This window comes from Mytilus edulis, chromosome 14, assembly GCF_963676685.1.
Source record: "Mytilus edulis chromosome 14, xbMytEdul2.2, whole genome shotgun sequence".
NCBI classification, from domain to species: Eukaryota; Metazoa; Mollusca; class Bivalvia; order Mytilida; family Mytilidae; genus Mytilus; species Mytilus edulis.
The window spans coordinates 33,993,749-34,012,995 of NC_092357.1; the positions used below are offsets into that span (position 1 = coordinate 33,993,749).

The 19,247-nt window shown below is 31.6% G+C and overlaps 2 protein-coding genes across 2 annotated transcripts; both read right to left on the reverse strand.

The window, feature by feature from the left end:
• Positions 1 to 2,288: 2,288 nt before the first annotated feature.
• Positions 2,289 to 7,749, reverse strand: LOC139503262 (uncharacterized). Its single transcript, XM_071293024.1, has 5 exons — positions 7,725 to 7,749; positions 6,966 to 7,106; positions 5,188 to 5,322; positions 3,917 to 3,984; positions 2,289 to 3,122 (listed from the first exon to the last, which is right to left on the reverse strand). Exons 1-5 carry the CDS (start codon positions 7,747 to 7,749, stop codon positions 2,955 to 2,957), a joined length of 537 nt encoding a protein of 178 aa, XP_071149125.1. The 3' UTR covers positions 2,289 to 2,954.
• On the reverse strand, positions 7,560 to 15,783 carry LOC139502553 (uncharacterized). Its single transcript, XM_071292052.1, has 8 exons — positions 15,644 to 15,783; positions 14,848 to 14,898; positions 14,263 to 14,301; positions 13,376 to 13,708; positions 12,412 to 12,489; positions 9,819 to 9,926; positions 9,113 to 9,134; positions 7,560 to 8,243 (listed from the first exon to the last, which is right to left on the reverse strand). Exons 2-8 carry the CDS (start codon positions 14,894 to 14,896, stop codon positions 8,096 to 8,098), a joined length of 777 nt encoding a protein of 258 aa, XP_071148153.1. The 5' UTR covers positions 14,897 to 14,898; positions 15,644 to 15,783; the 3' UTR covers positions 7,560 to 8,095.
• Between the last annotated feature and the right edge of the window lie 3,464 nt (positions 15,784 to 19,247).

Genomic DNA, 19,247 nt, shown 5'->3' on the forward strand with positions numbered 1-19,247 from the left:
TTGCGATCATTAACATCGAAAATCTGATATGAACCCCTTTTTCATGGGTGTGATTTCGGCAGAAAATGAGGAGAAACTATCTCATCGTAAATACACATTCTTTTGGCAAGGGTTTATTTAGGAATTTCGTTAAAATCGATATAGCCCTAAATGCTTGAACTATTTTCCTTCATTGATTCCTACATTAAATGTATAGTGTCTAATTACTAGTACATGTACACAGTTAGTTTGAAGTTTGAAATAAAAGAGGTTAATGTTGGTACCAATAGTTTACTCCAATCATAATAACGGACAACGTACTTTCCTTTTTACTGAGATTAATTCTTCAAGTAATGAATTTGATTTTAATAAATGCACAAATATAATCACAAACTGGTCGACTTACATTAAAAGCCCTTCTCTAAATTTTAAATACAAAGTATTCAGTACATTACGGAGGCACACAAGGCCAAAACTAACAGACATTGTGGAAACATGTGCCGCCTTTGTCAACAGACATGAAACATTGTTTAATTAAATATCAAATACAATTAACACGCTTTGTTCTTTTCATTTTCCAAATTCCACCATGAAAGCTAGAAGCTCAACGTCTACAGAGATGAAATGTGACTTAAAGCCCATCATTTTCTTTATAATAAATTTTAAAAAATCTATGTTATTTGAACTCTGTAGTAAAGTTCTATTATTGTCAATGAAAGCAATAAAATCAACAATGATTTCATTTTTTTTTTAATTTTGAGACGACCCCTCACATTTTACCTGTCGTACTCGTTCTCAACTGTAGGTGTCGAGAGATATTGAAAAGGTCTATTGCCAAGTTTTGTATACACTTAACATACACAAGGCCTACATCGACAATCGACTGCATGTAGACAAAACATGATTTTAAGAACATGTAAACATTGAGTTTTATGAATGGGAACGTAATTGTGTTTAGTTTACGTGTGAGTAACACTAACACAACACCGAACAAAATTGGATCCTCAATGCTCTTCAACTTTTTACTTGTTTGGTTTTATAAATATTTTGATATGAGCGTCACTGATGAGTCGTATGTAGACGAAACGCGCGTCTGGCGTACTAAATTATAATCTTGGTACCTTTAATAACTTTTAGGTAGAATAAAGTCGATCTTTCTCATCTATTGAATTATCTTATATGTTATCCTGTCACAGCATAAAATGCTCGTTAAACCATACACATGCACATACAAATACAAAGCGTGTGAGTACACACCCGTTGTAAAATATGAATATATTGTTTGGGCTGTTCCGATCGTACTCCCACGTCAAATGCTTTTTTATGAAAGAGTTACCCGACGTCACAGAACGTTGCCGTCAGAATGTAAGCATTTTACGGGAAAATACACGCTTGTGAAAACAGTGATTCTAATATGACGTCCTTATTACGCTTTGTAAACAAAGCCGTGTTCTAATGAGCACAAAATATGTTTGACACATGCGCACAAACTTACTGTTTATATTAACGTTATTTTCCATCGTTATCCTTTAAAATATATACATTTAGGCAGCTAACATAAACTTTTATTATATATTTTTATGAAATATATTTACCCTGCTCGTAGTTTTTAAACTTATCAAATATGAAATGCAATGCACAGGAGGAAACGGGAACAGCCAAACATTTTTACGGTAATTTCGTACGCTTCGACCTATAAAAATACTATATTTGTCCTATTAGAATCGAAATAATTCCTTCATGTCATGCTCTATGCTCATTTTAACATGGGTAGGCATTATATTTGACCACATTTTACACCTCGCTAACGCTCAGTGTAAAATATCGACAAATATAATGCCTACCCATGTTAAAATGAGCATAGAGCATGACATGAAGGAATTATTTCTTAATTGTTTTTAATCATTGCTGACGTCCGTGCAGTGACATATACATATAGCTGCTTCATGTGGTCTCCTTGACAAGCATGTATTAAATACAGTATTTAACCCTCTTGCTGCCGACCGTTTTTCAAGGTTGCATTTCATATGCCGGAAAATACGACAGCTCAACGTCTGTGACGTAACATGCAAAACAACAACGTCATTCGATATATGACGTCACGACAAAATGACCACTACATTTGGGACCAATTGGAGAAAAACATAACCCTGTTTATTCTTCCGTATTTTAATTGAAAGAGATACAGCATTGATAAGAAGCTTGTATAAATTTATCCATGGACATATGTGTCCCTCCGGCACTGCCGGTTTGGACATATGTGTCCCTCCGGCAGCAAGAGGGTTAATTAATGTGTCTGAAATTTAATAAGTTCACAACTTGTTAAACAATATTTATTTACAGCGTATTATTTACTACCAACACATGTGTGATATCTTAAAAGACATGTTGAATTGGAGTTACTACATTGTATGTCTATTTAAAACTGATGCAAAAAGTACGAAAGGGACATTAAAACTCGAAAATTAACTTTCTATGCCATGGCAAAAAAAAAAGATATTTTTTGCAAGAAAACAACAATTCTACTTAAATAAGATTGAAGCGAAATACACATATCAACTGCAGGGTTCGAATTCACAACTTTAGTGTTGACACGTTAGTGATACAAAAATTTGACTAACGAGATCAGTCGGCTAGGATTTTCTAAAGATGTCAAGAGGAGTTTTGCTATTTTACTATATTTTGTATGTCAAATATAACCAAAAGAGCTAAAACTATTTTATAAAGATACAGCTGAGGAGAAGTGTTTCAGCAAAATGTTAAGTATTTGTACATAACAAAACAAAATCAGTATGCTTGTTTTCATAAATTGTCATAATTAGGTATTAAACAACACAAATGATTAAAACGTGTTTTGTCTTGATTTGCTGAAGGCTCTCTGTATACTTTTTTACACCAATGATCATGATGATCGCAAATAATGTTACAGCTTTAACTATGCACTGCAAAGTAATACTGCTCTCTCCAAAACACTGTCAGTCGTCCTCACTTTCACTGCTTGACGACGGTAAAGGCTCTGCTCTGATTGAATGATCAATTTCAGAATAAACTGTTCTATCATCATTGCCATGGATAACAAAACGATGTGTTGGATGTAGGACTTCAAACGAAACCTCAGCGTAGTGCATGTTTCTACCATTAATCTGAAAATAGTGATAATGCAAGTATTGAAGTCATATGAAACCAGTGAGTGGTGAAAAATAATGTTTATCCAATTCTTGAACCAATGCATGTATATATCATAAACTTAGTCCTCTGTGCACGATTTTATCATTTTTTACGCAAATATATCGTATAATCGTCAAGTTTTTTTTCTCTCTGTCTGTGATGATTTAACAAATATGGCGAAGTTTACCGATTGACACCTTATAGTAAACAAATAACAAAAAGCATGAGCATTGAGCACGTGTTTAACATATACAATCAGATAATTGTTTAATTTAATGATAGATTCATGCGTATTGCGGTCACCGGATGTGTACGAGGAGGGTTACGCTCAGGTCACTATGCATACGGAAAATATGTCGGCGAATTGCTTCCTGGAAGCAAGCAATTAAAAGTAAGTAAACTTCTTCTAAATGTGGACAAATTAAAGAACTTTCCTCAGAAAAAAGTATATGTACATAAGATGTATAATGCAAACTATCCATTTAGTTATAAAAAAACATATGCATAATTTTTTTAAGTAATCGATATACTGTTCTGCATTCATAGCAATATGTCTGGCATTACCTATAAAACGTATACAAATGACATGTTGACTAATGTTGCATCAGGCATCAGGCATTTGGATAAAGTTTTGTATTTGTTTGTAATCTTAACAAACAAACAAACTTGATTTATTAACACCCAAACCCTGCTTTTAAAATAATGCAATAATTTCATTAATTGAGTGAAATAAGCGAAACAATTTAGATTTTTTATCATTTATTCTCACCTGTGAGTCGACATTTTGAGACAAATTAGTTCTACGAGTATGTGTAGTTTCCGTTGCTGGTACTGTTGCTGAATAAAAAAAAACAGCAAATTGAAAAACTTTATAATATTTTAACAATAAAATTCAACTACATATATGATGCAATATCTGGATCCGAATACACTCTCCATAAAATACATTCACAAGTTCACCCACAATGATTTCCTACTATTACAGTACACTCTCAGTCTTTCTAAACTGAATTATATACGTGTATGATGTTGCTCCACTACAAACACAAGTTACACTTTTTTAGAATGAAATCGCGCGGAATAGTTTTCAGATGAAAACAGGAATAAAGCTTGACTGGAAATACACGCAATAAGGAATGTGTAAATTGTATGCACAATTAAAAAATCCACCTTACACAATCCCTAATAGCAGCATCCAGCAATTGAACATAACTGTTCCGAGTTGCACCACACTTCAAGAGGGTTTGAAATTGGTTGTGTATTTAGATATTGCTGTTTGACGCCACTTTCAGCACTTTTGATTATACCATGGGGGTTGGATTTTGAAAACCGATCTGATGAGAATCTCCTATATTAGTAAACAGTGAAAATGGCATTTTAAGTCAGCTAAAATTTGTGTAGAGCTTGTCCAAAATGGGTTTCAAAGACACAAACTTGGTTTTGAAAGAGTTTGATATCAATAGATGAAATACTGGACCATACTGCCACCGAGTCGTTATAGGTGCATATTATCATATTATACGTTCGTTACGCATTTCATATAAGTATTATATCTTTAACGAACATGCTTCATAAATAATTTACAATGTCAGAGTTTAAAGGGAAAAAAGCGCAGGAGTATAAATACTGAAACTATATATAACCTTATTAAATTATAAACTTTGTTGTAATATAATGTAGACTTGCAGGAAAATGCAAAATATTAATATATTTCTTTTTTAAAGTTTTTCCTTATGTAACTAGTTTTTGATTCATTTGAACTCGTACCTTTGTCAATTAAAGTGTATAAAGATCCAAGTAAGTTAGCTACAAATTTGAACAGTTGATTGTTTATTCTTTTTTTAACACAACTATGCGGAATGAGCATTGTTGAAGACCGTACGATGACCTCTAGCTGTTTATTTTTGTATCATTTTGTCTCTTGTTCAGACTTGTCTCACTGGCAATAATACACATTCTTTTTTATATATAATTTATTGCGTGTTTGTAAAACAAAGCAAGATACTATACTTAATATTATATCTAAATAGTATATTTTACCGCTGACACCCTTATATCCTTCGTCGGTATGAGAGGATGCCAAAGCTTGATTTCGGCTAATTCTATTATGTCCCTGTTTATTGCTTATGTCAGGAATTTCGGATGCATAGTACCTGCGGTTTTGAACAGATTCACCTAATTTTATTGAAAAGAAATTACATTGGTGCATAAGTTTAAAATAAAACATGCGACCCAATTTAAACTGTCATTATATGTATGTATATTTTAAAATAAGAACGCAAATTGCTTATTTGAAATCTTCAGCACTTACAATTTTAAAGCATATATGTTGTTCTTTCAAAATGTCTCATTTGAAGAAATAGTTATTAAAAGTACCAGGATTATAATCTAGTACACCAGACGCGTGTTTCGTCTTCATAAGACTCACCAGTGACGCTCATATCAAAATATCTATAAAGCCAAACAAATACAAAGTTAAAGAGTATTGAGGATCTAGAATTCCAAAATGTTGTGCCAAATACGGCTAAGGTAATCTATGCCTGGGATAAGAAAATCATTAGTTTTTATAAAATGGAAAGTTTTGTAAACAGGAAATTTATAAAGAAAGAATTGTTGTTCGAATTAACCGATGTTAAGATAAAAACAAATCAAGCCACCGCTCCTTTAACAAAACCTTAAGCATTAATTCAATTAATATTTGATTTGAAGCTTAACTCGTTATGTATATCAAGTTGATTTTTTTAATGGACAATTATGAACAACAACTTAAAACTTAATGTCAAGTTAACTTTAGATATGCAAAAGTTGTCAAATTTGTTAATCTATTCACATTTTGCATTGATGGCCCTGACTATTTATAAAACCATACCAGTTCTAGGCCTATTGCTACGAGTTTTATCATCGTTTAGACAAAATGCGATTATTTAGAGATTTAATATGCATAGATTCCTTTCGGGTGTGACTATCAAATAATAATGAATAATATGCATATGTATTAAAGGAAAAAAGAAACGAACGCGTATAAATATTTAACTATACATAATATCTATTAAAATATTTACTACAAAGGAATTTATGTTGACTTTTAGGAGAGTGCGAAATATGTATAATATTTCTAGTAACTGATACCAATATGTCCATCTGAGATTCTCCGAATAACTCAAGCGAATAAGCGAATATTCTGTTATGTTACTTCGGAATGTACATTATTTTTTGGCTTGAAATAACAAAAACTGTATATACATACTTTGTAACACAACTGATCTAGCTGGGTTGAACGCAATTCAATATGATTAACCCCGCCACTTCCGTTATGTGCATGTGTTATCGTTGGTTGGTGTCTTCCATATTTGTTCTTCGTATTTTATGTTGTTTTGTTATAAATAAGGCCGATACTTTTCATATTTGAAACGTATTACAGTTTTGATATCGTTACTTTCATAGCCACAATTATACGGTATTGAGTTTTCTCAGTGTTGACAGACGTACGGTGGCCTACATTACGACGAGTGCCACATGTGGAGCAGGATCTGCTAACCCTGCCGGAGCACCTGAGATCACTCCTAGTTTTTGATGGGGTTCGTGTTGCTTGTTCTTTAGTTTTCTTTGTTGTGTCATGTGTACAATTGTTTGTCTGTTTGTCTTTTTTCATTTTTAGCCAGGCGTTGTCAGTTTATTTTCGATTTATGAGTTTGACTGTCCCTCTGGAATCTTCCATCCCTCTCCTGCTACCATCCACTTCAATTAAGCGTTTGCAATATTTCCACATATTCCTATTGTTTTATATAAATTATATAAATATATACACTGTTTTTTACCGTTCACACCGCTATATCCTTCATCGGTATGAATTTGAGAAGATGACAAAGCTTGATTACGGCTAACTCTATTATGTCTCTGTCTGTTGTTTATTTCAAGAATGTCGGATGCTTGGTACAAGCGATTGTCAAACGAGTCACCTAATTGCAAATAAAAGAATAAACAAATGATGAATGAATAGTTACAAAGCCAAACACGTACAAAATTGAAGAGCATTGAGAACGCAAGATACAAAAAGGTTTCGCCAAATACGGCTAAGGTAATCTATTCCTGGAATAAAAAAATCTTTAGTTTTTCGAAAAATTCATAGAATTATAGAAATGACCATTTTATTTATATACATGTCAACACCGAAGTGCTGACTACTGGGCTGGTACATGTAATTATCTTGAGGACGAAACGTCCACCAGCATTTGCATCGACCCAGTGGTGTGAATAGTTAACAAAGGTACAAGGATTATAATTTAATACGCCAGACCAAAACATGTTAACCTTTTTTTTAGTTAAATTGTCATTAGTTATCTATACATGGGGATAACATTACGCACTGCTAGTTTGCTTACTTATTTTCATTTTCCGAAGAATAGTTGTTGTTTTTCTCAAGATGTCTCATGTGAAGAAAAGTTTCGTTTTTGAAATTAACAGAATCCTAGTAATGAAAATATCGAACCACCACTCCCCTTAAAAAACAAAAACATAGAAATTCCAACGTAAAGAAAAATATTTGATTGGAATTTAAACTCATTATTTCTATCTACGTAGCTTTTTGACATGAACATCCATGATGGAATTTACAGTGATGTCAAGTAACAAATGTCAGCTTTATCTTAACTTATTGTTGTATGTTTTAAAAAGTTGCTATATCTTTTTAATCTACTAGACATTTATCATTGATGGTCCAAACTGTTTGCAATACCATATCAGACCTATTGTTATAATTTTTATCACCAGAAAGAAGTAACAATGCTGTCGCGATTTGATATTTTTCAATAAATATTTCTATCTGGAGTGTAAGACTACACAAATATATTTTTCTATTGCATTGTGCTATCGCTTTAGATAAATTTATCAACATTTATTGCATATTTAATAAATAAACAGCTTTAAGCATATTCTGTCAAACACAAAATTAGAAAATAGAAACAAAATATGAAGAATGAAAGAAATAGAGTAGAATTTGAATAAAACATGTGTAAGTTTCTAATAAATATGTATACTTTCTGAATATTAAAACGAAAATATCACCTTGAGCATTTCCTTCAATATCTTCAATCCACCTGAATTTTCCAAAAAAATAATAATAATATGAATCCCTTAATTGCCGAAAGTCAGACGTTCAATGGAAACCATCATGCATTTCTGTACATTTGTAACAGCATCATATGATACAAACTACCTGAATGGAGAGTTGTCTGATTGGCACTCATATCACGTCTTCCTATATCTATAGAATCACATTAATATATATATATATGTCTACCGTAATAACTATTTTAATGATTATAGATAAAAGAACAAAACAAACTGGCATTGAAATATATATTGTATGTAAACTTTTTAGGAACTAAACGTTATCGCTCAGGTTAAATCATTTGAATGACATTTTTTCCTAATTCGTAAATTAAAAGCATGCGAAAACATGAACCTTACTTCTTTTAAGCTTTTTATGCGTCTGCATTTAAGTGTTTTTCTTGTTAAATTTACCATTTTGGTTCATGTGCACTCAAGGTGTACACGTTCGTATTTAAAGCGACTCTACATATAGATAGGATAGTAAAAAAAATCTGTGTATTCAAACTTGTATTAACCACATTTTTACTTTCGGAATTCAATTTATCCTTTATCAAAACATAAGCAACACGACGGGTGCCACATGTGGAGCAGGATCTGCTTACCCTTCCAGAACACATGAAATAATCCCCACTGTGTAGTGAGGTTCAAGAAGCTTAGTCTTTAGTTTTCTATGTTTTTTCTTCTGTGCTTTTAGTTGTCTGTTTTTTAATGTTAGCCATGGCGTTGTCAGATTATTTTCAATCTATGAATTTGACTGTCCCTCTGGTATCTTTTGTCCCTCTTTTATCACATGTCTTTTTAACTCTTTATATTCAAAGTAAGGAGATTAAGAACCTTAACAGAAATGCCATACCTTGTGGTGTTTTCCCTTTTGTCTGAAAAGAAACGGGGTTTGAATTAACACGTTTAAAGACAGTTAACTATCATTTCTAAAATCCGAAATTCATGAAAGGATTTGATAATCAATAGCAATTATACCTATCATCAATGGCATATAACGCATGTATAAACTTGTAGGATAACATTCTGATCACAATGACTTCAAACGAAATATTGAAATAATGAATTTTATTTCTTTTTTCTATAAATGTATGAACTTTACCAATCTAACTCTGGTATCGGTTAAGTATAATCCATATTTTACGTTTGAATTGTTTTACATCACATTTTGTGAGCCGTGTGCAAAGGGCCTACGGTGACTTTTAGTTGCTTATTTCCAAGTAATTGTGGCTCTGGTGGGGAGTTGACTCTTTTGTAATTTTACCACATATTCTATTTTGAAGAAGTCATATGCATATCACACCAACATCTGCTTGTCCTGTTATGTAAACTAATATGTTTGTCATGAACGTTAAACATTGCCATCTTTATTATGTGATCACACAAGTGTTTTAAATATACATTCTTTCTCTTTTTTACTTTCTGTTTTACATCATAGTTTAATGATATATATCTGTACTACCCCTACATCTATCTATTTTTTCAATTTTTAATTATTTATATATTAAGGTGTTTAAATGCAAAATTATTATAATCCAAATATTGATTTTAAGACTCACATTTTCTACGCAATGCAACAGTTGTTATTACACCAAATGTAATAAGGATACCAATAAGAGGCAACATCCATTCTAGGGACATGGTCCTGTTATCAGAAACTTCTTCGCCTATTTAGATAACAAAAAGCTTATTATATACATATTAAACAATTACAACGACGTCAGGTGCCTACTGCTGAACAAACAAATGGAAAAAAACACAATTAATAAATCTTGAATTGGAGCAATATAGCAAGTCAGATGTGTCATTCGTGTAGGTGAGAAGTGAAAACACCGGTCAGTGCCCATGTGTATATGATCTCTGATGCTAACGTTTAGGCCACCAATCATTTCGATCTACACGCTGACTCTAGGTTACAACTTTCCCTCCGCAAATATATTTTCCAAGCAATTGACTAAAAATCTACCGTACTTTAAATACAAAGTTGATGACCTAATAATTGATGATAAGATAAATGATCAAGATGTACTATTTACATTAACGAAAGTCAGAAAGTTTGCTTTCGGTAACATTTGATGTTCTCGTCGTTTAGCGTTCAATATTATAACAGCTTGTGAATCGTTGTTGTTCCCATCAACTTGATTGTTATTTGATATGTCAGTTTCTGCTCGAATTGTGAATAATGTTATTTTCCTTTGTTATCTTCCGATCTTTTATTTGAGAAATAAAGTAGGACCTTTAATTAGGTCGATGCCAAAAAATAAAGTCTTAAAAATTAAAAATTAAAAATTTCACGACATTTAACAAAACGCATTTTGCATTTTATAATTTCTAGTTTTAAACATCCTTGGTAGTAATAGCTACATTTTGGGGTGTTGAAGTTATCTGGTAAATTAAGAAAAGTGAAATCCACTTTATTTAATCCTCAAGGATCAAAAGATATGATTCCTTATATGATTTCCTCAAATCTTATATGTGAGAAACAGAAGTATAAAAGTGTCAATTGAAAGATACAGACTGAGTTTAAATCATATTTGTCCGATTATAGTGAAAATCAATTAAGACACGTAGTTAATATTCTACAAAATTCGACCCTAAGCTGATTCTCGCAAAATGTTGTAAAGTTTAAAATGTTTAAGTTTATTGTCTGGTCATAAAGACCAGTTACGATTGAACCTTGGATTTTTTTGGAATTTTTTTTAACACAATTTAAAGGCAAATAACAGGAGCGGTAATGATGAAAATATAATGGATTGTTTTAACCTTTAACATGTTTAATTCATGAAGTGAGGAATTGATGCAAAAAAATTGCCGCAAAGTAATGTTACAAAGTCAACAATTCGTATTGAAAATGTGATAAAAACATTTATTTTAAGCTAAAAAAAAACGAATAATTAACGATTATATACTACATCTTTATTTTGCATAATATATGGGTCAAAATGATGTGAAGCATTCCACAGGTATATCATAAATTCATGACATAGCCACAACTACATAGCTTAAATCCGAAAAGGAAAAAATTAAAAACAAAAGTAGATAATATAGGGTGTTCCAGAAGGTATGCAGATTCCTATTCAAACGCGATACTGGTCGAATATTACATTATCCTTTTTTCATTGAAAAGGCCGATCGATTTGCAGTTAAAAGAGGGACGTAAGATACCAAAGGGATAGTCAAACTCATAAATCGAAAAAAAACTGACAACGCCATGGCTAAAAATGAGAAGACAAACAGACAAACAATATTACACATGACACAACATAGAAAACTCAAGGATAAACAACACGAACCCCACCAAAAACGAGGGTTGATCTCAGGTGCTCCGGAAGGGTAAGCAGATTCTGCTCCACATGTGGCACCCGTCGTGTTGCTTATGTGATAACAAATCCGGTAAATAGTCTTGTTCGGTAGGTCACATTCATGAAAGGGAAGGGAAATGTAGTTACGACGTAAGGAACATATCCGATATCATTTGTCATGTTTGTGAAACGGTTATTTCATAACGGTCAACCAACTCGTGATGGCGTCAGTAAAATTTACGAAGGGAGGGATGATTTCACCTTCACCATTTGGAACTCTTGGCTTCATAGCTTCCTTGTGAGAAGCAAACCTCTATCAAGTGAGTCATTGAGGAGTTATATTTCAGTTTTAATTAACTATTTGTAAGTGACAAACGTACATAATACGATTAATAACGGTTTCCATCTGCTGGGGATGTATAAAGTCATTTTACTGTTAGACAATACAGTCTAATTAGAAAGATCCAAATTCCATCCATGAATCTTAATGTTATAATTTTGTAATAGGAAGTTAACAGACCATGTCTTTCAATTTCGTTTCTGATTTTGATATTCAGCAAGTAGCAGCTACAGTTACAGGTTGTTAACAATCTCAGAAAAGTTTATGTTTATATTATAACAATCAAAGTACACATTCAATGAAAATGTGAATTAACTGCATTTTCAGTCTTTAAACATCAGTCTAATGCATTATCATAACAAATCAACATTATTCAGGTAAAATGAGAACATTTACTGCCTTAGAAAATAACAAACTCATATAGTTATGCCTTATATTAAAATATTGATGATAAAATGAATTAAAAAGCTCAGATTTCAAAAAAGGAATTTGGACTCAAACTCTACTTACGATTATTTTCGAATGTGTATGCTTCTGTTTTCGTATTCTTTTCATCAAGATTTACTGAAGATGTATCTCCCACATATTCTGTAATCGGGAATGCGTTATGTACAGTATGTATCATTTCAATATCTGTAGATCGAGTTTGGTCATGTGTTGACCCTTCAATATATCAATCAACGTTTGATTCAATATATGTATATTGCAAATAGATCATTATAACCTAGCAAACTGAACCGGATTTCCATTTAACTAATGGACTTAACGAGAAACGTATAGATAGGAATAGATTACCCAAGCTGTGTTTTGCAACTTTTGGACCCTGGTCTTCAGTACTCTTCAACGCGTACTTTTTTGGCCATTTTAATTTGTTTCATTCGAGCGTCACTGAGAGTCTTTTGTAGTCGAAAACGCATTTTTTCTTGATTCTCATGCAGCAGAAACCATCAAACTTCAAAGATGAATGTCCAAATACGTGAATAATTGATATACATTTCAGATAATCCTAAACCCAAAAGGATGACTCTATGAACATGATGAATATAATTTTATCAGTAAAACACAAAAAACTAAACAATGAAAATCACTAAAATAATCCATTAGTCTATCTTACATCTCATATAAGGGATTTACAAGCGTTATAATTTTTACATCATCAATGAAATAATGTATCACAATGTACCTTTGTTGCCAGGTGAAACTTAATATATTTAGTACTAACGCTACTTTGAACACTTGGTTCTATACATCATAACTAATTTATTTGTCAATCATGTCTGCCTGAAACATTTCATCTGTTTTGTTTTCGTACTTTTTTTCTGGATTTCTTTTTAATCCGTAGTTGTTCAATATCATCTGGTATCGTTTGCATTTATATTGTCTTTCAACATATGTATTTCAATTTGAGATGGAATGTTAAAATAAAAGAGGGACGAAAGATACCGAAGGGAAAGTCAAACTCATAATGACTTACTTGTCACAAATACGTTATATTCATCTATGTGAATTGTGTCCGAGATAATATACTGACACATGTATGAACCATTGTCATCTGGCAAAACGTTTGTAATCTCTAGATTGCATTTGTGAACATCATATCCACCTAACACCATGTATTTTGACTTGTTTAAACGTGGGTTCAATTCTGTTCCATGTGAATATGGTATGTAAGGGCTAGGAACAGTAGGTAGGCGTTTATTTGGACCAGTCCATTGGCTATTGGTTTTGTCGAAGCAGGTACAGTTTAATATCAAACTATCACTAGACTGAACAACCACTGAATGTAGATTCTTGATACAGGGCTTGTCTATATTAAGCAAATTGAAATTGTAAGTTCAAATGAAATATGAAAAACACTTTCTACTATAACACAACGAATACAATTATATCATTTTCATAAAACTCACATTTTATGTATTTGATTGCGTGCCAATTTTCTCATCATTTATGCATGCTATGTATAAAAATTTTCCTGGTTATCAGCAATGCTTATAATGGTTATATCTGGTAATTATCAATCTCAACTAATATTATTGTTTAAAAGCTTTTATGAAAATGGTTCCCACATGTGTAAGTGGTAGCTTGAATAACCTGGCATAACAATAACATAGGCGTTTGATAGTTCAGTATCAGAGCACAATGGACTTCATTTGGACTATTACAAATACAAATTATTTGTTATAAATATTGGCACAATACTATCAGTTGTAACATCAAACACGTTTGAAATTGTTTTACCATTACAATCAATCATATCTATTTCTAAACAAAGTTGTGTTCTCTTATTTATCTTCTAATTGTACAATTATATAAATGACTTTTATTTTTATTATTTAACATGTGTTATGCCAGATACATTACCCGGATTATATTTTGGACATTCTGTATCCATAGTGAATCCTGTTAAAAAAGATACAATAATGTCATTTAAAGAATTTGAATTATGTAATATAGAAAACTAATGAATGAGCAACCTGGAACCAGATTTCCAAAAAGTTTCTACTAACCATATTTCCAATACTTAGATTTAAATGAAACACAGAAGAATAATTTTTCAGTATTATGAATCTATTGCATAAAGAACCATAAGACAAGATGTTTTTTTGTTTGTTTACAATATGTTTTCAGTGTGTTAAAATCTCTGTTAAATGATTCACTATGCTCTTGTACCATATGACATTTTGAAACATGAAATAATCAAACGAAATTGATGAATTTTTTTCTCCCGTCACACCTGTGTATAAAATTGATATTACAGATATCATGAAAAGTCTGGATTAATAAAGTATGTATATAGACGATGATGATGACGATGAAAATAATGATGATGAATATGATGAAATAGCTGTGCGCTTCTTGAACGTAATAGGGAAATATTAATACAGGGTATTACCTAATATGATAAACAGACGCTTTACTAAATAATTTGTATTAACAAAATCTTACCTATAACTACCACTTTAAGAAGCATGACTTTTATATACTGGCCTGCCATACCTAAATATATATTATACATGAATGTGTGACTACCCATACGATCTCCATGGTAATGAAGGTAACTAGTCTACGATTGTATGGCAAGAATAGCATAATTGGTGTGGTTTTGTAAAAAGAAAGAAGGTAGTTCCTGTATAGCATTCTTAATTGATAGATGATAACTTTCATTAGAAACAAAATGTAATGTACAATACATCAAAGCTAAAATATCATCAAGAATGTCAACTCAGTATGATTAGACAATGAAAATAAGCATAGAAAATTTTATGGCAGGTAACATATGTGGTTCTATTTTACAGTGTATGTCCATACATTTGTGGATTCGTGTTTTAATACTTTATTTGGTGCGCGGCTTATATGCTACTTCCAATGGGAATGCTGTACACGTAAAGACTAGAATGCTTGCCTATATATCGTTTGTCGTTCAAAGTTAAAGAAACAAACATTTAGCATCAGCACTAAATCATATGAGGATAACATTAATTTTGTGTTGTCTTTTTCTTTATTTTGAAGGAATTGTTTGTTCATCTAGATTATTTAGAACTTGTTATATTATTTTAAGGATTTATCAGAATAGCAACGCTACATATATTTGTTTATACAAAGTGAATGTACAAGTTGGGTGTACCACACATATTTTGTATTGAAATTTGTACGATGCGCATTACAGATTATCAAATGCACCATGTGTACGAAATAGAAGTACACTAAATTATCTTTTTACGGATTTTCAACAATTACTTACTTTAGAAGTTGGTATATAGTCTTCCATGATAGATGATCGAATGCATCATTGCAACAACAAAAGAGTATGATCAAAATTCAAATAAATTATAACTTTTTGAAAAAAATATGTTCATAAAATGCTAAAAGTCTATTTCTGTCATTATTGCAAAGGAAATCGGAAATCAGCTATTGAAACAATTATATTGTTTAATGACACATTGCCCCTATCAAATATTTCCGTGTTCATATGTTTTAAGCCAGATTTAACCACTCTTTACATGCTATATTTGATGATTTGTATTCAGTATAAAAGTATAAAAAATGACAGCAAAAATTAGGGTTTTGTATATGCTTATAAAATGTATAATAGAATTGGGTTAATATGAATCTATTAAAAAATTTCTGCTTTTTAATTTTCTACTTATGTTCATATACTGCCTTAGCCGTATTTGTACATTATGTTGAAATTGTAGGGCTTTAATGCCCTTACAAAAATGAAAACATCTCTTTATCAAACATGAATCTGAAGCGTGATTCTGTGTTTACCTTCGTAAACATAATTATAATATTTTACCATTATGTCAAGTGATATTACATCACGTTTTTCACATATCCTCTATTAGTAGGATACATGTATGTTCTGCTGTTTCAGATTGAATTATGCAGTTGTACAAGTTGCATTATCATCTCCTGATCTCTATCTTCCAAAATAACGATTAATTCCTGAAATCCAGAAATGAATGCAACTCACCGTCACGAAAATCATTTAACTAAAAGTAACTGTCGTATATTATTAACCGTTTAACATAATACATTTTGTAATACAATGTTATTGGCAGATAGACGAATCATCAGCATGATAAATCTTTGTCAATTTTATCGAAAATTATAATCAATTCAAAATACATGTACATATCGGGACATATCTGTAACAAACCATTCAAATAGTGGACAAATATTCCTTATTTGATTCAAACACTGAAAAAATACCAAAAATGGTTCTGAGTTATACCCGATAAAGAGAATACTTACCGATGTTATCAACATTGGCTGTCTACTTATGAATTAATATGTAGTGATACATAAGAACACACATTTTGAAATTATACTGTTTTCCAATGTTAGTAATAAATTGACAACAATGTAAATTATTAAAAACAATATATTGAATGACAATGAGTAGAACAAATATGTATGACATTAGTATGTCGCTGTGAAGGGAGGGAAACTGTTGACACAAAAACAATTTTTAAATCAAATAAAAGTAAACCACATGAACAGAGAGTGCAAAAACATATCATTTATAATAGAACTATCAATAAAAAGGAGGAAAAGTATTCTGCAATAAGCTACACAACAAGAGCGTTCATAAACGACGACAATACAATGTAATAACTTATATTGATAAATTCAAGGGAGTCTCTCAAAGTTGACATTTCAATTGGAAACACAATTTCAAAGTACTGATGGATTCAGTCGAGGATTATGCCAGACAATGGGTTAAACGTGAGAAAAAAGACGTAGATAATCTGTCTGAATGGATAAAGGCTATAAGGTCTTTGATACAAATCAGAGCTAAGAAACTTAAAGGGTCTATCACTACTCATGCTACGTCAATCTTTGAAGACCGAAATGTTGAAAAACACTTATCTTACGTTGACTTCCATGACAAATATGATGTTGTCCCCGAAGATAATGCCCAAAACAACATATTTTTGTGTGTAAATCTCATTACCTAACTGCTTGATTAAACAATTACATATTAATTGTTCACTTTGAACCTCAACATATATCGCCAGGACACCTACCAAAGAGAAACTCCTTGATAATCATAGGTATTTTCTATATATAAAAAAGAAGATGTGGTATGATTGCCAATGAGACAGCTGTCCACAAGAGACCGAAAAGACACAGACATTAACAACTATAGGTCACCGTACTGCCGTCAACAATGAATAAGGCCATACCGCATAGTCAGCTATAAAAGGCCAAGCAATGGCATTGTAACACAATTCAAACGAGAAAACTCACAGCCTTATTTATTTATAGATATTTATATATTTATTATATAAAATAGCGAAAAACAAATATGTAACACATAAACAAACGACAACCACTGAATTACAGGCTTCTGACTTAGGACAGGCACATACATGCATAATGTTTCGGGGTTAAACATGTTAGTGGGATCCCAACCCTCCCCCTAACCTGGGACAGTGGTGTAACAGAACAACTTAAGAAGAAATATAAAAATCAGTTAAAAAAGGCTAAACTAATCAGATGGACAAAAATACAATAAGGACGTGGTTCCTTCTATGTTCCTTTGGAATTTAATCATAGATGAAGAACTTGATCTTCCATCACTGTATTGCATACCTAAACTACATAATTGTCCTCACAAACAACAGTACTGCGCTATTTAAAGATGTCAAAATTTTATATATGAATATATTTTATGAAATATCTTATTTCGGATATTATGCATTTTGTAGGAAGTCACTTTGTATTTACAGTATTTTTACATAAAAAAAATGAATCTTAATATTATGTTGTGTATTTATACCATTAACTGGATAAAGGTTTTTGTAATTTGTGTAAATGTAATGATGATAGTGGTCAACTAGTGATACCATTCTCGAGAATCGTAAAGATTATTCCAAACACGAGAATGTCCATTTTCAAAACCCAATCAAATGCACTCATTATCAATGCTTACGAATAAGCATTACTTTTAATTTAAATCAACACTTGCAAAGATGTTAACGTTTCGTTAATATCATTCTTTGGAATTACCTGTATATTGTACATGTATGATGTAGAACATATATAGTACCTCCCTTACCTTCCTTAGATTTATTCACGAATCTATCAAAACTTGTTGTTGGCGTGCTTGAATGATAATGATAACGTGTAAATGGAATCTTAGTCAGCCATGACATTATATTTCTCGTCCGGTATTTTGAGAGCAATTACTCTCCCGTTTTAATTTTACGCCTGTCATGCATAATGGGTGCGTTATGGTTATACTAAAAAAATATAATTTCTTAACCCATGGATAAGTTTTGCTTTTGCTTATTATGACTTTAGTCCTTTTTTCAGTTTTTTTATTCAAATACAGACACTGAAAATGTTAAAATATTTAACACGCTGCCTTTACTTATCAAACTTATTATAGGATTAAACACATTTTTCTGAGGTTATTGATGTGTAAACCGGGGCGATTAACTCACAAACTGAATAAAAGTCCTCATAATTCAACAGCCAAACATCTTTAATTTACATTGTTTGTTTGATGGCTACTATATTTACCATCAAAATCCTAATTGCATATCGTAACTAAGGAGTACGCCGCCATCTTGACTTTCGAAAAAAACATAATTGTCCGATAAATGCAACAGAATCTAAAATGAAATAACAACTACCTAAAAACTTCCTTTAATTAGATATGATCGGAATTTGAAGCGTACAAGTAACGAAATAATCTTCCGTCTGAAATTTTTCAATCGTATGACGTCGTGTTTTGCTATGACGTAAATTCATCAAATCTGAATTTTATACATTTTTAAAGCTTTAATGCATTATTTCTTTTCTGTTATATATGCATTAGAATAAAAACAAGTCTA

Bases quoted from the DNA above. Each gene is read 5' to 3' on its own strand.
- LOC139502553 (XM_071292052.1), bottom strand. From the start codon at position 14,896: ATGGCAGGCCAGTATATAAAAGTCATGCTTCTTAAAGTGGTAGTTATA. The intron at 9,135-9,818 runs GTGAGTCTTAAA...GTTTCTTTTCAG, and splicing joins TGTTGCATTGCGTAGAAAAT to ACAAAAGGGAAAACACCACA. The intron at 8,244-9,112 runs GTATGGCATTTC...TGGAAAATTCAG, and splicing joins AAAAGGGAAAACACCACAAG to GTGGATTGAAGATATTGAAG.
- LOC139503262 (XM_071293024.1), bottom strand. From the start codon at position 7,749: ATGGATGTTCATGTCAAAAAGCTAC. The intron at 5,323-6,965 runs GTAAAAAACAGT...CAATAAAATTAG, and splicing joins AGGATATAGCGGTGTGAACG to GTGAATCTGTTCAAAACCGC. The intron at 3,985-5,187 runs GTAAAATATACT...TTTTTTATTCAG, and splicing joins AGGATATAAGGGTGTCAGCG to CAACAGTACCAGCAACGGAA.